Source organism: Corapipo altera, unplaced genomic scaffold, assembly GCF_003945725.1.
Source record: "Corapipo altera isolate COAL_440 unplaced genomic scaffold, ASM394572v1 44b, whole genome shotgun sequence".
NCBI lineage: Eukaryota > Metazoa > Chordata > Aves > Passeriformes > Pipridae > Corapipo > Corapipo altera.
In genome coordinates this window covers 3,968,684-3,988,753 of record NW_020884932.1, presented here as the reverse complement: position 1 = coordinate 3,988,753, position 20,070 = coordinate 3,968,684, and the positions used below count along the sequence as shown (strand labels likewise).

Below are 20,070 nucleotides of genomic sequence, written 5' to 3'. Positions count from 1 at the left end.
ATTTTTCTAGAGGATGTTCAGGAGCTAGTGAGGTAAATATGCTTTATAGCTGAAGCTTTCAAATAAAGCCACTAATTAAAGTTATACTTTTTAACTTGGATTAATTTGAAACAAATTTGAATATCAAAAGACAGATTCTGATTTTGCCAGTATTCTTAGTTAATGGAGAAACTTTTTTGAGAAATAAGTTATTTTAGATATTTTCATCTCCTTTCTTAATGTAACCTCATCAGAAAACAGCTTACTTCTCTCAAGTCTTCTACTTGTAATTCTTTTCCTTGCATTTATTTGTCAGCCTATTATTAGTGCATTCTACTTGTTCATCTGTCCCTGTTCATGTGTATGTTGTATTTTACTCCAAATAAAACTGTTCTGTTTTCAAACATTTAATCTTTAAGGAGCTGGGTTTTTTAATAGGAATGTTTTGTATAGCCATTTTTAAAATATCTGTAGGAATGGGTGGCAGATCAGCAAAGAATCTTGCTAGAAATTAGAACATGTAAATTGCAGAATTGTGGTGCTTAAAGATACACCACATCAAACAGCTGTAAACCAGTGTAGCAGTGGCAGGGCTGGGAAGTGGCCAGGGGGTGGTTGTGTTACAGAAACTGGCATTTAACAGTACTTGTCTCAGGAGCTGCTTGAACTGAAATGGATCGTTTTTCTTCATTCTTTCTCAGACAAGCAAGGCTGTTAAAATTGTTCAAGCAATGATGCCCCGTTCAAATCTGCCATACACTTGCAGTCTGAGTTCTCCTGTTTTCTCCAAGTTTAAGTTCCCATGTTTTGTATAAGTTCTCTTGTCCTTTTCCCCCCACTGGTTAAGCAAGATTGCTTTGGGATAATGTCCTGTGTCTGTCTGTAGCATGATATTATTGCTGTAGCACAATAGGAGGGCATTATGGGGTGACCTACTCTTCATGCAGTGGCAATTAAGTTAATGAAAGGTATTATTTTGCCCCTTGTACAGTCATCTAAAAGGTTAAGTTCTTAATAGGGGTATACCAAACAGCTTTCTGGCTTGTGTTTGCTCAGAGCAACAGAAGTACTTTTCTGGGTGAATATTGTGGGGTTTTTCTTTGTAATAACACTCATTTTAATGAGATCACTTACTATTTCTAAAAGAGCAGGTAAAAGATGAAGAAAAACAAAGATTCTTCTACTGCGCTTCTTTTCTGATAGATCTTTGACTGATGGTTTAGCTAGAATATTGATTCTGTGATAGGCATTCATTATCTGCTTAGAAACAATCTCAAAAAGAAAGTAGACTGTCAACTCCAGTATATGACTAGGTCTCAATGAAATAAGTTGCCTGTTGAAAAGCATTGTTACAGACGTTGTCCCCTCAAACAAGGCAAATCTTGTAGAGAGCTGTGCAGTGCAAAATTGAAACACTGACTTTGATTTCCTGCCTTGCAGATTGCCACTTTAGCGAGTATGAGATCACTGTGATGCTCACATTGGTTTGTGTTGCAGAATGGCTAATTAAAGGGCTTTTGTGGAGCTCTTGATGGAAAATACATGATCTTTGACAGGTGATATTCCTGTCAAAGAAGACCTAGAGCATTATACGGTAACAGTTCTCTTTTTGTTAAGTACAATATTTTGAAGATGGAGATGACATATGAATCTCTCCTGGCAGTGTCTGATATTTCTAAAAGTTCACTTCCTTCCCTGAGGTGTAAATTCTAATACTGCTTTTACCAGCCTTTGTTCCTTGTACTGTTCAAGTAGACATCATCCATTTCTTCCACTTCAGTTGTTAAGTCCCTAGTTATGCCTGAAGGGAATGTTTAAAAAGAAAATTTCTCTGTAATTGGCTGGTCTGCAGGAATCAAGTATCTTTCAAAGCTGTGGTTTTCGGGTTTTTGTGTGTTTTTTATTTTATTTTTATTTTTGCTTGCAGACTGAAGAATATTTTTTTATGGGAACGAAATTCAGGCAGCTCAGCTTCGCTAGTGTTGAATCTGACAGCCAACAAACAACCCTATGCACTGACAGTGACTTCAACTCAGCTGCTGGTCATTAATAAATGAGCCAGCATTGCTGCATGCTCTTCATGGGACTGTATATTACCTGATGATCCTTAACTGTTTTTAAAGTACTCATTAGTCTGTTTTTCTCTTGTGGATAATAGCCATTTTTTAAAATGTCCTAAGATGAATACTAATATATATTGACACTTAGCCTGCAAGTGCACCTCTTTATTTGATAAGCTAATATTAAGGACAGCTGGTGTTTGGACATTTCTCATATACCTTACCTTTGGGAAACCCAGTCATCTGCTAGACATTTAGATTTCAATCCAGCCAAAAGGTTCATAAGATTCCTTTATTTGATTTCCCTTTTCTGGCATTATCAAGGTCAGCTCTTGGCTTCTGTGTGATACCAAATGCTGGCAGACCACAGTGAAGTGACTCTTACTGCTTCAGGAAGCAAATGTGAATCATCTTGCAGTGTCAAGTGGCTGAATGGATCAAGCTTACAAATTTTGATCTGTTCTAGGAGGATTTGCCTTCTAAAACATGTTAAAACCAATTTAATTTGAAGCTGAGTTTTTATGTAAGCAGGTAAAAATTGTTATTGAAATTATTATTGTAACTGTCTTTGAGCAAAGAAGGTGCCTAGGGAGTTACCCTGTGACTGTTGATTTTGACAATGTCCCTGAGAAAGCATTGGCCCAGGATTCCTGCCCTGCTCTGGCTGCCTGCAGACTCTCTCTGAAAGCATCTAGATGTGCCCTCCTTTTGGATATATCCTGTAACATTAGGCAGCCTATTTGGAGTCAACTCTTCTCCAAATAAAGGTGGGTAGATACGAGTCATTCTTAGTTTCAGGAGTCTTATTATCTAGAGAATTTTGGTCGTTAATTATTTTTTAATTATTATTTTTAGGAACCTGTTAATGTCTTGGAGTGTCCGTGGTAAGCCATGGTGATGCTGCGTAGTTGGTGCAGGACTCTGGCAGAGCAGCTCACGACTGACAGCTGCTGGTGGACAAGGGATCTGCCTGGAGACCTCCCCAGACTGCAGGCAAGCTTTGGCAGAGACAGTGGGAACTGGCAGGAGACAAGCAGAAGAACTGACTGAATAGGTCAGCTGTCTTTTTTATTTAGTGAGGTGCTACTTTGTGACTCTTGTTTTACATAGGCCAGTTCTGAGGTCTGGGTGAATTAGATGCAATTCTCTGAATCGGAGCTGCATTGAGTACCCTAAAAGATCACATAGCCAGAAGATGAGTAGAGCTGTGGTGCTAAACAAAAGCAAGGAAATTAGAAAGAGAGACCCTTCTCAGGAATGCTTTTCTTGGGAAGCTGACGTAACGTGAAACAGTTTTAAGGGTGACGAAGAGTTTGGATATGACTTCAGGGTACAGACCTTAAGGGTGTCATCTACTGTTTGGAACTAAGCAACAAGTAGTAGTGATTAACTGGAAGGAATAATTGCAATCCTGATAACTGCTTAGAGGAGTAGCTGTAATCTCCAATTCCACATAGAGCAATTGCCCAACAGTTATCATGGCCTGTGAGTTCTCAAAGATCTGGAAATCCAGATGGATTCTTTCTTTCTCCTAAAGTAAGGAAACATGAGGCTTAGAGTAGCAACTGTGAACAGCGAATCCCAACAGAAAAACCATATGTGAAAGCTGCTACTCGCCTGGCTGTGTATCTGCTTCCCTTGACAGTATCAGTAAACATTTGCAGAGGCTCTAGAGACTCTTCCACTGCTTGTGTTTGATAATCATCTGATATGCTAGCAGACACCATATTTCCGTTTGGAGGCGAGTGCCTCCAGGAAAGGCAGATCTTAAACACTACAGCTGCTGACACTTTTTCTCCCTTCCACATGTGTGGCTCATCAAAGAAAGCTCAGAGGGTTTATTTTTAACTCTAGGTGGTATAGTGCTACATGTTGGAGGTAGAACAATAAGGTCCAGGCTACCTGGTAGAATTCCTTCCTCCCTTGTTTCCCTCTCTTTCGGAAATAGAAGTGTTAAGCTTCTCTCACACCCTCAAAACACCATCCCCAACCTGTTGCTAGGACCTCAGACTCCCTTTTTGTCTGCATTTTGGTTGGAGAGGCACTTGGCTTCTTATTGTACCAGTATCATCAAGAGATGCAAGCCCGGGATTTTTAGTTTGCACCTTTGCCTAAGTACTTGCAGTTTTGCTTCAGTGAGAAATGGAATTCTCTGGTTTGTTTATTAGCTTCTGACTAGGTTTACATAGAGGAGTTCTCATGGGCAGTCCCATCAGTCCCTGTGGAGATGAACCCCTGCCCTTCTCCTCAACCACTCCCTCAAACCTCACATTTCAAACTTGTTAGGTACTGGGGGGCAAAAATGTTTCTAATCCTCCTTTAACATGAGCAGTGAAATGTTCAGAAGTTCTTGTCTGTATGTCTGTTAGAGGCTTGTCTTTGTCCCTGAAGATAAAGCCCAAGTCCTTCCCCAACCCAAATGAAGGAATTTCAAAGGAGATAAAATCTTGAACAGTATCAGAAATAGCATTTTGATTATCTGAGGTGTGTGTGGAAAATCCTACAGCAAGAATTCCTTAGTGTTGACTGTGTAAATACCTTTGAATATGTTTAAAGCCAGTAGATGACAGGCACTCTTCTGGGTGCCTGTGTGCATGACCACCTTTAAAAAAACTCATAGTAGTTTGTGATCTGCTGATGAGACTGACATTTGTGAGAGACACAAGGATTCATCTCTTTCCATCTGAACTTCCTGATCTGGCCTGACCCGAGATGAGGACACCACACCTCTCTGCCTGCACGATCTCCTCCAGTCCATTAGTAAACTAGTTTGAAATGTAATGGGAAGGAGGTCCAGAGCCAAGGTAAATCTTTAACCTGATGATTCTCATCAATAGGAGTAATCTATTCACACAGAAGCATCCCAAGTGCTAGAGATGTGCTATTTTTTAATACTGTCCTGTCAGCAAATTATTTAATGCTGTAAGCTATTTATAAACATCATTTATAATAAATCCCACTGGCAGTGACAGGCATTTAACTTTTTAATAATATGCAAGGTTTTAATTATTTGAGACAACTAACGTATCTGTAGCTTCTCAGTGTGTGTCTTTCAGTTTTAATAGCTTATGGATCTAAAATTAGCTTGGATTTTTTTTTCCAGCAGGATTCAGGGGTATACCCATGAGACGTATTTCCGTGGCTAGCTGGCATGTTGCAGTTCTGTGGGCAAGACAAAAACTGCTAGGGCATTGCAGAAATGCCATGAGCACTCTCAGAACTGTAGTGTGGAAGGCTCTGGCAAACCCTGATGTTTTCCAGTGACAACCTTCATTTGTAGCACCACTAAGACACACCATGAAGAATGAATTCACTTACAGGCGATGCGTCTTACAGTCACCTTTTCTAGCAGTCAGAAAAGTGATGTCCCAATTTGTGACTTTGTTACTGCAGGTGGCTGGTCAGCACATCCACCAGAGTGGTTCTGCTGGGCTCGACAGCACTGCACGACACACTCTGCCCTTTGGGCTCGTGTCCAAAGGCCCCATAGTGGGGGTTCTCACCTGTACTTACAGCTGGCACTTGGCTCGTCCGGTGCCTAATGGGGTGCTGGAGCAGCACTGGCAGGGAGCAAATTGCTGGTGCTGGAGGAACGAGACTGCCAGCAGTTGAGTGAGTCTTACTCGTAAAATGGTCCTGAAAGGTACTATGGAAAAAACACATTTAAACAGAGGAAGGAAGCTGAGTCCTTGGAGTTGTTCAGCCCCTTTTTATTGCTACAGATGCTGCTGGCAGCCTCCTTCACTAGGAGACCTGTCTGAATTGGTTGAGCTCAATGAGTACCTTGGCAGGGGCCCAAATACACAGGGTTCATGTTCAGACTTGGCACCCCACTGTGCCTTCAGACGACCCAAAGGCCTCGTAGACCCTTCTACCTCCACAGTGGGCCACAGACACCTTTTCCCAGTGACCTTTGTATATATTTGGTCCCTGCTGCTTGAAAGTGTTTTAAAACAGCAACTCTTCAGAAAAGTTCATCTGCAGCAGTGAGGTTTGAGCATGAAGGTAAGTGAAAAGAGACTGGGCTATTTCACACTGTCACACACATGCAGAATATGTAGAGGGAGGGTAGTAGTGCTGGAGGGTCAAACTTGAGTGTTGTACTCAAGTGTGCAGCGTGTTGGGGACCTGTGTGGCTGATAGGGACTGTTTCAAGGCAACCTTTGGAACTGGGCAGCGTGCTGGACTGGTTGGGGTGAGCACTGGATCACAAGTGATGTGGTGTCTGAGGACCCGTTTATTCCTGGCATCCCTTGCCCTAGAAGTCAGCTCTGACAGTCCTAATGGTGTGGGAATCCCTTCTCTCTGCTATCGAATTCAAACTGGTACCTCATGCACATGAATGCCACTCATAGGGAAGGGAGCCCTGTGGAGAAGGAGTGTCCCATTTCCAAAACCAGACTGCAGCCCCAGTGTTATTTTCTCACAGTGTCAAGTTGGCATGTGAGTTGATAAAAATCCCTGGGCTCACATCCTTCCCAGAAGTGCCAGTCAAAACCCAAGCAGCTATTTACCCAAAGTACCAATTTTATAGTTCTGTGTGTGTCTATAATCTATTTACCAGCATTCCTACTTCAGTATGTGCCTGTTAATAAGATTAGTAATTAAAAAGCTTGATAGGAATTGGCAAGCATAGCTCCTCCGCCTCTCCCTCCCCTCCAAGCCGGACTGGCGTGGAGTGTGAGGCAGGGTTGGCAGAGTACCTGAGGGAGTGAAGGCAGGAAGGCTCTGCTGAAACCTCTGCCTACAAGCAGGCAATGGAGAAATCCCGGCCGCTATGGGACAATCCCCTGCAGTTTGTTTTTGCGTGCATTTCCTATGCCGTGGGACTGGGAAATGTATGGAGGTTTCCCTACTTATGTCAGATGTATGGAGGAGGTAAGTGTGGTTCATGATTCTTGCTTCCCTCGAGGAAGAGTGTGGCAAGCTTTAAGTCCAAAAGTATGTTGTCCATGTTAATGTCCTGTTAACCCAGCAGGGTCCAGGGCAGAGTAGGACGTCTGGCTTTCTGTTAGTGTGCAACCTGTCTTATTGCGGCTTTATTTTATGTATTCTTTAGCATCAGGCTTTTACGTGACAGCTGCCCCAACACAGTGGTGCTTGTTTCCTAGAAGTGCAATGAAGCAGTGGGAAGGCCCATGTTTTCTAAAAGCGTGGAGATAGAGTGAGAGATACATGTCCACATGGTATTAATCTATTACTTTTTTGCCCCATCGAACCTTTCTGAAGTCATCAGAAACTCGTTCAGTTCTGTGTGTTCACATATGTGGACTTGAAACATACTGAGAAGGGGAGAGACTTATGCTGATTTAATTAAGGATCAGATGTATCATTTCAAGTTTCTGTCATTAATGTTTTGTCTTTTATACAAAGCCTAACTTTAGGAGGTGATAACTTGGCTGGAAATTTGCCTGAAACACCTTAATCAACAGGAGTTCCACAGCTAAAACCTCCCAGGCACCTTTGAAAATAGAGAATACATTGATTTGGGCTCAAAAAAAAAAGAAAAAGTTCTTTGAAAGTTTATCCTTCTCTTGGGTCCAAATAGAAGAAAGATGATGTCTGTATCATATACCAGCCACAGATGTTCTTCCTTAGAAATCAAGTCAGTTAATTAGATTAATTAAAGACCAACACTAATAATCTCCTCTAATATACAGCTACCACTGTTTTGAAAAATCCTTATGAAGAGCCTCTCTTTATAAGACATCCCAAGTTTTATATTGTTCTCACTGCATCTGTTATCATAGTGTTGGACTCTCCTCAGCCTTGCAGTAAGGGACATGATGAGCATCTGCCTCATCTGCCTTAGGTCTGCCTCCATCTTTTTTTTTCCTTTCAGGAAGAAACATATGGAGATATTTAAGTGCTTTTTGCTTCTTTTATGCTTGTTTTGTTGGCTTGTAGCTTACTTCTAAATGCATGTGTGGCAGTAAGGGTTGGTTCATGCTGGTTTTTGAAAAGCCAGCTCAGTGCTGAGACTGTGTCAGAGCTGTCCTGTGGGATCAGGTCAGAAAAATCCAAATAATACAATAGATGAAGTTAAGTAGAAGATAGATGCTGCAGTGGCTGAAGCTTTGTTAGGTGGTTTAGATAGCAGGAATGATAGGTGTGCTGTAATTCTGCATGTATTCCTCCACCCATGCTTTAAGGGTAAAGACTTCATGTCTGACACCGAACTCTAGCGCAAAGCTTAAAATGTGTTTCTGTATGCATGTGATTACTTTCCTAGCAGCCTATCTTGGCAGACATCCTGAAGGACAGCAAAACTTGGACATTTTGGGGGATTTGTGTGGTTCTTTTGACCAGCCATCTGTATTGCAGTGGATAGTAAAAATTCTCTGAAATGTAACCAAAACTGGAACACTTGATTAACTTGAAATAAGATTAAATAAACTTCCCTGTTTGTTGCAGGGCATTGGCTAGATGACATTTAGAAGGTCCCTTCCAGCTCAAACTATTGTATGATTCTATGATAAACACAAGTATTTTTCGAAAAGCATGTTTTTATAAGAATATTTTTCCATTATTTTCCATTATACTCTCAGTTATTTTCTCTTCCCCAGTTAAATTTACATAGGGAAGGGCAGCTCTTTCTCTACTGTGAAGCTGAAACTCCTGACAGGAGGTTTTGCTTTTCTTAATTCTTCTTTTCACTGCCTTCTTAATGAGGATTCTGTGGCTTTCCAGGGGTCCACAAAAACAACGCAGACAGAACATGGTTTCAGGAACTTAAAAGCTGGATAAGGGGGGACGTCAGCTTGTTTGGCATCTTCCTTTTAGAAAAGCACAGAGCCAGTTCCTGTCCTGCCCAGCAGAACAATAGAGCCCTTATTGCGTATGATACTGATAATTTGCAGTATTTACAAATTAAATTGCTTTATAACCTGCCTTTCTGTTCATCAGCAGATTGCCTCCTTCTCCTTGCTCTTCTCCAGAGAGCTTGGCCTGAGCAGAGCAAGGGGGGGGTTAAACCTCATAGGTGCAGTTATTCTGTCCCTCAGCAGGCTGGGCCAGGCTGAAATGAGACTGGGATGAGTCTACAGCAGGATGCTGAGCAGAGGCGAGGGTGCTGCTGGACAAGTCCAGTGCCTTGAGCAGGCCCAGGGCACATTCCATGTTTTGCCAGCTGCAGGGATCTGTCCTGGGGTCTGGTTTTTGCTGTGCTGAGTCACAGCAAATAAGGAGTTGGTTCATACAGCCGCACTGAGTCACTTGTATGAGGCAGTGTGGTTCTACCCTTTAGGAAAGTAGGGTTGGGAGCAAGATCTGCATGCAAACAGGGTGCAGAGCAAGGGGCAGGGGGCTTAGCCCTGGCACCCCCAGCTGCAGGGGGACATGGAGGTGAAGAGCAAGCCTGAAGACATTCCTGCTGCTTGCAAGGTGGTGTAGTCAATGCCAAGCATGTGGAAGCACTGCTGGGAGAGCAGAAAAGCCTTCACAGAGAGTCTAATGCTGATTCCCTCTGGTGGTACGTGGCAAAACTCTCCTCAGTGGCTGCTGGGACAGCTCACACCCTGCCGGCACAGAGCAGCTGTGGGAGCTCTTAAACCTCCAGCAGCTCCCTTGTGGCATAGGAAGTTATCTAACAGGCTAACAAAGGGGTTGTTAATAACAAGAGAGCTGGGAGGTGGGAAATTAATTCCCAGAATAAACCGGATTATTGCTCTGTGTTTATTTCCAGTTCTTTTTCTCAGTCGCTGCCCAGAGTTCATTCCTCCACAGCACTGCACAGAGCCCATTGCAAGGAATGTTAATGCCACAGATTAAATACTGAATAAGAGATATTTACGTAAATATTTTGGCTTGCTGTAAAAAGGGAAGCAGGGAAGCCTTCGCAAAAATACAGCTTTTGACTCAGTCAGCAGCTCTTTCTGAAGCGAGCCTGTGAGCCCCAAGTTGAGTACAAGGATTTTCTTTTTTTTTGGCAGAAATTTAAGCCAAAGCACATCCTGGTTGCCAAGTGGGAAGGTCTTTTCATTGTCAACCCGTTCCTGCTGCTTCTCCTCTTCCACAGGAGTATCCCTGTGGCTCTCCATGTGGGGAAGAAGTAGGGATGAGCAGCCCCACACAGGGGAGCCTGTGCCTCCCATACCAGAGTCTGTTCCTGCAGGTGGGACCCTGGGGGAAAAGCCTTCATCCCTTTCCTGGTGCTTGTGGGATCAGCATGGGGTTTTAGGAGCTCTTTGGTTTGCTTTTTTGTTTGTTTGTTTGTGGTTTTTTTTTAAGCCAGGCCAGACCTCAATATGTGACTCAAAACTCTCCATTCAACATGGACATTGCTGTTACTTTTTCTTTGAGCACTTTGGCTGTGCCGCAAAATACCCCACATGAAGTAAATCTTTTCCTTGTCCTCTTTCTCTCATTATAGTTTACAAGGTTTGGCTGGTGTTTGGTTACCCTTTAACAGCCCCAGCCCCCAACTTTGCTCAAACCGCCGGTGATGCATCTGGGTAGCCCTGCCACACCGGAGTGGTGACCAACACAGTTTAACAGCAGAAGTCCCAGCTCTGCCAAGTTCCTGCGGAAAATTCCCTGTGCCCGGGCAGTCAGCACCCACCAGCCTATGCGACACCGCCTGAAACCCTGTGACATCTCCTTCAGGGTTGGGCCATGCCCTCAATACACAAGGTGCCTGGACAGGACCCAGACCCAGCCAGCCCCTGGGACACTGACAGCATGATTTGACCACAAATAGGGCAACATGGTGTTTATCTTGCTGCTGATCTGCTGAAGGCTGACTGTTGGGGGTTTTTTTGCAGGTGGCTTTTTGATCCCATACCTTATCATGCTGATTGCCGAGGGGATGCCACTGCTCTACTTGGAGCTGGCTGTGGGGCAGCGTATGCGTCAGGGCAGCATCGGCGCCTGGAAAATGATAAGCCCCTACCTTTGTGGTGTTGGTATGTTCTCAGTTTTCATCTTTATTTTCCAGCATGGAGGGAACATGGGTGATTTTTGAATGGAGAGCTTTGTCTTTCAGAGGAGAAACCAGGAGAGAGCTGGGGTTCTGCTGGGCCTCACCAGGCTGAGCAAAGCAGATACCTCATGGCATGCATTTATCCCATCCCTTGCAGGGCATTGGGACTAGACCCCAACTCACTGTGTTGGGTCCCTGCATTCAGGGGTGTAAGTCCCCCTGCCCTCAGGCACCCTGCCAAAATCACAGTGTGAATGCCAGTGCTAAACCCATCCCCTGGGGCTGCCTGCACTGGGCTTTGACCCCAAGAGCAACTTCCCGATGAGCTCAATATGAATGATAAAACAGTGCCTTAATTTCCTACCATTGCTGTTGCTGTCTGCCATTTACCAGTGTCCTTTCTTAGCTACATTATTATGTTATTAAATTACCCTGATAACCCAAGCTATTGTTAATTTGCATACACATACAATATATTTTTAATGATACTTTGACTATTCACCCCCAGGGCCTAAAGTATAAAATCCAGTGCAGGATAGTCCTGGCAGGAGGAGGAGGTGGATGCAGCACCAAGGACTTGCCCTGTGCACACAGCTGTGCAGGGTCAAAGCCCCTCCTGCACTGGGCATGGTGATGCTGCCCCCACCCCACACCCCCCAGGTGTTTTGAGACCGTGGGCATTTCGGGGTTTTGCTGCTGACCAAGTGTCTCCCCCCATACCTGCAGGTGTTGCCAGTGTTGTCGTCTCCTTCTTCCTCTCCATGTACTACAACGTGATAAACGCCTGGGCCTTCTGGTACCTTTTCCACTCCTTCCAGGTGTGTGGGCACTCAACAGCTCAGTTTGGCCCCACTGTGGCCATGGAGGGTCATGGTGGCTTGGCATTGATGCTGGACGTTGCATGGTACCATCGTCCGCTGTAGAGCAGAGGTGGATCAGTGGCAAAAACTCCATAAACCCACCCAGGGCTTTTCTGGAGGGAAGAATGAGGCAGTGGTGTCCTCCTCTGTCTGCTCTCCCAGGGGTGTTGGATGTTGTTTTCTTGCTGTCAATCACAGGTCAAACAGGTCAAACCCTGTGATGCATTGATGGCCAGGGTATCCTACATCCTTGGATGGGTCTGTCTGATGGAATGTGAGAGGATTGGCCATGGGGGAGAGGAGCGGAGAGTGTCATTGCTGGGGGAGAGGGTTAAAGAGGCTCAGTCCTCAGGAAGAAAATCAGTCTGGTCATTCCCAGAGAAGAGACAGAGCAGATCTATCCCTGGGGAGAGGGTCAGAAAGGGTCATCCCCACAGGAGAGGATCAGAACAAATCAGTCCTTGAGGAGAGGGTCATTCCCAGGGGAAAGTGTCAGAAGACATCATCCCTAGGGGAGAGGGTCCTCCTGCGCCCCAGGTAGCACCGTGCGGAGATATGCAAGCCCCAGGCAGAAAGGCACCCTCACCATCATCCTCCCCATCCCTCACTGGCACCTCAGCTCTCCCTGCCATGCTGACTCCATGCCCCTCTCTCCTAGGACCCCCTGCCATGGGCCACCTGCCCCCTCAACAGCAACCGCACCGGGTACGAGGAGGAGTGTGAGAGGACGTCATCCACCCAGTACTTCTGGTACCGGCAGACCCTGAACATCTCTCCATCGCTGGAGGCCAGCGGGAGCGTGCAGTGGGAGCAGGCGCTCTGCCTGACACTGGCCTGGCTGGTGGTTTACCTCTGCATCCTCCGTGGCACCGCCTCCACTGGCAAGGTGAGAGAGGGGCACAGCCCTGCCGAGCCTGGGCAGGATGTGGGGAGGGCAAACAAGTGCCCAAAGCAGTGGCCATGGCTGCAGAGCACTGAGCTCTGCTGCCTCTACTGCCCTGTCAAGTTGCAATTCAAGCAGGATCAACCAAAACACTGAGTGATACTAAAAAAATAATCCAGAAAAGTCCTGTAAATGCAGCAAAACCACGGCCAGGCTGCTGGCCGTGAGGAAAGCTGTCTGCCACAGCAGAGCCATGTCAGGAGACGTCTATTCCTTGGTCTTTGCAAGAAAAAAAAGACATCTACTGGGCATGATTTGCTCGCCTTTTATTCACAGCACAAGTTATGAGGAAGTGGGAAGAAAAACCCCAATGTCCTGGCTGAGCCTGCACTAAGCAGCAAGCTGAGGGCTGTAATCCCCAAATCGTCTTAGCTGAACACAGAAAGCCAAGAGACTATAAACTAAGAATAACCTCTTAAACTTGTTGCAACTAATTCAATTCAATTTTGATTCAATTTGATTCAATTCAAGTTTGATTTTGACCTTCTATGAGGTCTGCTTGCCTTCCTCCTAGAGCAAATGATGAATGACCTTTGCCTAATGAGTTCTTAATACACAGTTGCACACTGGTGTTACTCCACTAAATGATGCAGAACTGAGTTTGTGAATGCTGCAAATATGTTAGACTTCTGTTTGATTTCCAGTCAAAGAGAAGACCCTGGGAACAGTAGCACAGGTCTTCATTTTTAATAAAAACTTGCTTCCCTAAGATGTAAATCTAAAGTTAGATTTGTCTGAAAATATTTCTTTCAAGATTATTAGATGAGAACAAACACAATAATTGAAATTATTTATGTAAAGTAAATAAGACTGACCATAGTGGGTTAGCTTTGCCTTATATATTCTTTAGACCAGGATGTTTCCCCTCCTTCCTCAGGTCGTCTATGTGACAGCCTCTTTGCCATACTGTGTTCTCATCATATACCTCATCAGAGGATTAACACTTCATGGAGCTGTGAACGGTCTTGTCTACATGTTCACACCAAAGGTACAGAAAAACTCTACTGAATTTTTCATGAAATGTTATTAGTTACTGAACGTGTAGGTTTTTTAAAGCTGTTGATGCTTTTCCTTATATTGAATTTTTGCAGCAGTAGCGTAGGTCAGCCAGCTGGAAACCCTGGTGATTTCCAGGAGTGGGAGTGGAGTGGCAGCTGCTCTGCCATGGTGCCCATAAGCTGCTTGCTTTCTCCTGCAGAAAAAGACCTGCCCATTAGCATAGCCTATAGCATATTGCTTTCAGTCATATAAGTAACCCTGCCTAAAAAAAACCCTGAACTAAAACGAGCGCACAAAGGGACCCATCCCTGTCCCCACCCATGGAGCCTGGAAGGTGCATTGCTGGGAATCCATATGTAGCTTTATGCTCTCACTCTCTGGGTCTGGCTTTGCAGCTGGAGCAGCTGTCAAACCCCAAGGCGTGGATCAGCGCTGCCACACAGATCTTCTTCTCGCTGGGCCTTGGCTTTGGCAGCCTCATTGCCTTTGCCAGCTACAACGAGCCCAGCAACAACTGCGAGAGACATGCCATCATTGTCTCACTCATCAACAGCATCACCTCCATCTTTGCCAGCATTGTGACCTTCTCCATCTACGGCTTCAAGGCGACGTTTAACTATGAGAGCTGTATAAACAAGTAAGAGCCTGGTGTTCCACTCGTTTCCCACTGCAAGCCGTTCTGGGGCAGGTGAGAGGGGAGGTAAATAAATAACAGCATGCAGTGCTGCCAGCACTGCCCCAAGACCAGACCTGATAGTGCTCTAATAAAGCTAATGGAGCTATTTAAAGCGATGAAGCCCGAGATGAAAGGTCAGAGTGACTTGCCACTTGACACCTGCGTGCTGCTTCCAGGCACGGGCCTTGTTGAGAGGATGTTTGCCTGGGCAAGTCACAGAGGCACTGTCTCCAGTGTCCTGGTCCTGGCACATGTCGGAGGGAGTGGGGAGGACTGATTAATAAAATGCAGCAATGCTCAGACACCCCACTGTTAAGGCTAAGCCCTGTTCCAGGAGCTCAGCCTACTCGGCTGTGATGCTCTGGAGGTGCCTAGGAGCCTGCAGGATTGTGTCCTGAGGCAGCAAGCTTGCATGAAGTCCCTGGCACAGGGCCTGCAGCAGTTACACTTTTACTCATATTTTTAGAGCTTTCAATCTATCTGCTGATCAGAGAGGAAACCAAGCTGCTAGTCCCTGCTCGTTGCCAAAAAGCTCATTAAGTTGATGGGGTGTGGACGTGAGATTGGAGGGCAAAGGGGAAGAGACACCAGCCAGTGCTGGCTGGCACCCAAAATACCTGCCTGGGAGCACAGTGTGGGTGCAGAAGCTGCTCCCTACAAAGTACAGATAAGTGCAAGATCGCCCATATCCCATTCTGGAAGTGCCATGGCTCTCACCTGGGGAGACTGGATCCCTGGGGCCAGCAGGACATCCACATGTGGGGACCAATGGAGAAGGGGATGAGGTGTTCTGGGCACTGATGGAGAAGGGGATGAGGTGATCTGGGCCTGAAAGCCATTAAATGCCTGCAACCCTTCCCAGGGTGATCCTGCTGCTGCTGAATGCTTTTGACCTGGAGGAAGGCTCTTTGACAGCGGAAAACCTCAGTGAGAAGAAAGACTACCTCATGGCCACCTACCCACAGGAATATGCCCAATTAGTGCCTCAGATTAAAAACTGCAGCTTAGAAGCTGAGCTAGACACGGTGAGTTGCCACTTTGTGCTGTCTCCTCTCCTCCCACTGAGCCCGGGCAGCCCCATGCGAGCACAGCCGCATGCCTGACCAGGGCTGGGGATCATTTCTACCCCTCAGGATGGGGCAAGGGGCTTGCCTGGGTGGTTAGCAGCTGAGCTGGGTGGCAGTGCAATCTGACTGCTGGCTCTGGCTGTGGAACAGGACAGGTCACAAAGATTTGGGGGAAATGATTTTTTGCTACAAGTGGCACTTCGCCAGTGTCCGTGCAGTTTGGATAAACTGGCAAGAATCTCATCTGCTTTTGCTGTGCACAACCACCACTGCACATGTACCTTGTCACGACACAGAGTCACTCTCTTATGTCCATCTTATGTCCTTTATCAAGGATAAGGAGCTGCCCGTAACTCATTTTTCTCCCCTTCTCTCTGACAGGCTGTCCAGGGGACAGGACTGGCGTTTATAGTCTATTCTGAAGCGATCAAAAACATGGAGGTGCCCCAGCTGTACTCTGTGCTCTACTTCTTCATGCTGCTGATGCTGGGCATCGGCAGCATGCTGGGGAACACGGCTGCCATCCTCACGCCGCTGACCGACAGCAGAGTCATTGGCGCCCGCTTCCCCAAGGAGGTGATCTCAGGTAAGCGCCTGCCGTGTCACAGTGTAGGCTGCACAGTGTGTGTGTGCAAAGGCTTTGATCTCCCACTGCCACTGAGGGTCCCCCTCTGACCTTGAGTGGAGCAGGGAATAGTAAATATGCTGCTGGAAAGGTTTGCCTGACTTTGTGAAATCCTGCCCTGCCTTCAAAGCACTTCCCCTCCGGAGCTCCCAAAGCACTAGCACAATTGGGGCTGTGTATTTACAGGCTTCCCAACACACCCCAGCTCCTTCATACTGGTGTCTACTGACTGGTGAAACTCAAAGAGACAGTATAGGTGTAAAGATACTTGCAGTGAGCAGCTCTTTAGTCACATCACCAGTATCCCAACTGCGAAACACCTGTCTTTGGCCAAAAGTAATATGTGCTCCTGTTCAGGCATGGAAATCAGTTGTCCTATCTTAAAACCTGTTTTAACAGGATGCCCAGTGGCAACACAACATACTGCATGCACATGTCACAAGGCTATAGCCAAGACTTCGTTGTCTTGACCATTTCTGGAGTGATGTCCTGTGACTATGCAGGTCTGAGGAGCAGTTTAAGGACAGTCATACATGCAAAGAGACATCTTTTCCGTAAGGGAAAAGAAATTATCCTTCTCCTCAGAGAAAGCTGCTCAGCAGAAATTCTACGAGTTTTTTAGTCACAAAGAGTATGACATTTCCCACACACAATTAGACTTCCAAGAGTAATGGTAGGGTCTCTCTTTTATCCATGCAGGTGTTGTGTGTTTCATTAACTGTGTGATTGGTCTGATCTTCACCATGGAGGCTGGAAATTACTGGTTTGACATATTCAATGACTATGCAGCCACCCTCTCTCTGCTGCTCATCGTGCTGGTAGAAACAATCGCTGTGTGTTACATCTATGGGATAAGAAGGTAAAAGCTTGAATCCTCCTTTCTTTACAGTGGGATAGCAGGGGGAGTGGCCAAGAGCCAGGACATGCAGGGCTAAGAATAAACATACTGCTCTAGGCTGTATGTTTCTCCTATGTTATAGTATCAGCAAGGCGATGGGGGTCTCCCCTGCCCTGCAGACCCCTTCCAGGGCCTTGGTTCAGGGCTGTACAGGGGCCAGGCTGGGCTGACACCACCTCTGCTGGCAGGGGAGTGCTAATGAGCTGTACACACCTGCTCCCTGCTCTGGTCTTTGGTCTCAAGAGCATCTTCTGCCAAAACTCTGCTCCTCCCATGACAGTAGTTCAGCATGAGCACAACAGTGCCAGTAAGTTTGGTTTCCAAGGTGGTCACCTCACAGATTGCTGGTGTCCCAAGTCATCCCTTGTGGGCAAAAGGAAGCTTTGGCATCAGGAGAGGTTTTGAACAGCAGAGGTGTTTGTGCTCATGGCATCTAAAGGAAAAGGCTTCAGCATTTTCTTTGTTAGTCTGCCAGCACAGTACATGTACAGGCACCTACAAGGGTATTACGTCCTTGATGAGTTCAAAGCCGTCCAGTCAGATCCAGGTCTCCTGTGAGATTTTAGGTACACTCCCCAGCATTAGTACTTCCTCAAAGACAGCAGTGAGAACAACTCAACTACACAAAACCCAGCAGTTTTCTCTCCACAATACCTGAGCATCATTTCTTTTCTCTCTTAACTGACATCAGAAACACCCTGAACTTATATTCAAGTCAGAACTTTTCTTGATGTACCTATTTCTAGCTACTCTCTGCAGTTTGGGGTTCTCTTGGAAGTCCCACTGTCTGTTTTGATTTCACCCTCATGATGAGTCTGGTGAGCCAGTTCTTCAGACAATACCTCTCTGCTCATTTGTGGTGAACTGTACTCCCCTTTCTCATCTGACATGGAATTCTGCAGGTGGTTTTGAAGTAACTCAGAAAAAGGTATCGATTGAACATATGCAGCTGTTCTCAAAAATATGCTTTTTTTTTTTTCAACACAGATTTGAGAAAGATCTTTACACCATGATTGGACGCAAGCCAAACTGGTATTGGAAAATTATGTGGGCCTTTGTTAGTCCTCTGCTAATTATAAGCCTATTTATATTTTACCTCACCGACTATATCCTCACAGGAACCTTGCAATACCAAGCGTGGGATGCCACACAGGTAAAATAGTTTTGGGGGGTTTTTGGGTTTTTTTAAGCTTTCCCTAGTTCCTGCAAGGATACAGCCTTCCTTCCTAACTAAACCGTTCCACAGAACTGGAAAGCTTGCAGCTAGAGTGAGGGCCAACCCCTAAATTTGTGGAAAGGAAAAACAAGGAAAACTTGACCTAATGATGATGCCATGATTCTGTAAAATCAACTAACATCCCTCTGATTCTTAATCGACTCCTTCATACAGTAAAACATTATTAATGTTGAAGACCCAAATCTCATCTTTCAAAAAACACTTTAAACAAAAAAACCTACTTTCAAAGTGTATTATTTTGAACAAAATTAGTGGTATTTTAAAAGAACCGAACTGCTGCTGGCATGGTTTTCATAATTTCCATATCCATTTTTCTTCCTGGCCAAGAACACTTTTGTACGAATACTGAACTGTGTATTTATCACAGAGTAATTAATCACCGGTTCCATAACCTTTTGTGGAAATGTTCCCATTGTGCAGAAAGAAAATATGTAATTGGCCATGACACAAAAACAATTTAGGACCCATGGCGGGCCTGGGCTGTTGACTGGGTGTCAGCATGAGCCCACAGCCTCCAGGAGAGAAACACGGAGGCCTGACAGAGGTCAGGGCCCAGCCACCTCATTAAGAGACACAAATCAAGCCAAAATCCGCTCTTTACCAAAGCTTGCAGAAATTTCCCCCAATCCTGTTGTCAGCAGCTCTGTTCTCGTTGTCAGTTTTCAGGGTGGTTGGGCAAAGAACAGCGCTGAGGGCAGTCGAGGGCTGGCACAGCCAGAAAGTGCTTCTCAGAAGTCCCACTTAGATCCATGCGCACAGCTTTGCTCCTGACCCGACTCCTGGACTCTCAAACCCACAGATCCCACAGATCCAACACTGCTTCTCTCCCTTGCAGGGGCAGCTGGTGACGAAGGATTACCCAGGCTACGCCCTCGCAGTGATTGGGCTGCTGGTGGCAGCATCCACCATGTGCATACCCCTGGGGGCACTAATGACTTTTATAAGGAAGAGACTGAAGAGGGAAAGAGTTTCAACAGTTGCATGAATGCTGACAGCTGGATTTGGGAAGACCTTACCCCCCGTCATCAGTGACAGGGCACTTCTGGAAGACAGCAGCAACCATTATTTGTAGCAGCTATTTATAGAGTTGAGAATGGTGGGTGCTATATTGACCAAAAAGTGCTCTTGGGAGGTTCCACAATGGTTTGGAGAAAAAAAAGCTCTTCTGTAACAAGATGAAGCTTTAAAATAGCCTATGTATGAGAGGGGGAAACCAGAAGAGCAGCTCACAAAATGCTAGTTAGCACAAATTAACCAGCACATCAGCCCATTACACCATGTTAGGTAATTCTTTTCCACTTTGTTGTAGCACTGCCTGTGCAGAAACATGAGAAACCAACTAAGCATGTTCCTGCACCAAAGTACCAGCAAATATCCTTTACCCATTCAAGACAGCTGCACTTAAGAGTGCACTTTATTTCAAATGACATCTGTACTTCATCAACAGAGGAAACTGTTGAAGTCTGCCACTGAGAATGTGATAATCCCTTTCCTACATGGGAGAAATCAGTAGCATGGTATCAGGAGATAAGTGTGGCCCACATGGCTTATTTTATACTGGTGTTCAGCAAAGCAGTTCATATATATATATACATATATATATATATATATATGCAAACACATATATGAGTTGCACAAGTTCTTTCCCCCCAAGAAGTAAGCTTCCAATTCCAGTACATAACTGTGCACTGTGCTGTACTTTGTATTTTCTAGGGATGCACTTTAAGTACACTAGAAGGTATCTGTGATAAAGCTGCTTTATGAGCCCCACCCAAACAAAAGTATGCCATATAATTAGCTTTGACA

At 45.4% G+C, this 20,070-nt stretch overlaps 1 protein-coding gene across 5 annotated transcripts; it reads left to right on the top strand.

Moving 5' to 3' along the window:
- The first annotated feature begins 161 nt into the window (after window positions 1–161).
- On the top strand, window positions 162–20,070 carry SLC6A20 (solute carrier family 6 member 20). 5 transcript variants are annotated; one of them, XM_027659415.1, is made up of 14 exons: window positions 162–2,101; window positions 2,364–2,806; window positions 2,895–3,093; window positions 5,146–6,917; window positions 10,802–10,942; window positions 11,686–11,777; window positions 12,478–12,705; window positions 13,640–13,750; window positions 14,157–14,398; window positions 15,300–15,462; window positions 15,886–16,090; window positions 16,829–16,988; window positions 18,015–18,180; window positions 19,100–20,070. In XM_027659415.1, the coding sequence occupies exons 4-14, from the start codon at window positions 6,797–6,799 to the stop codon at window positions 19,247–19,249; spliced, it is 1,779 nt and encodes a 592-aa protein (XP_027515216.1). In that variant the 5' UTR covers window positions 162–2,101; window positions 2,364–2,806; window positions 2,895–3,093; window positions 5,146–6,796; the 3' UTR covers window positions 19,250–20,070. The 5 variants fall into 5 exon arrangements, with proteins under 5 accessions (XP_027515216.1, XP_027515215.1, XP_027515219.1 ...); XM_027659414.1 differs by having other exon boundaries at window positions 162–2,806; XM_027659418.1 differs by lacking the exon at window positions 5,146–6,917 and having other exon boundaries at window positions 162–2,806; window positions 2,895–3,032.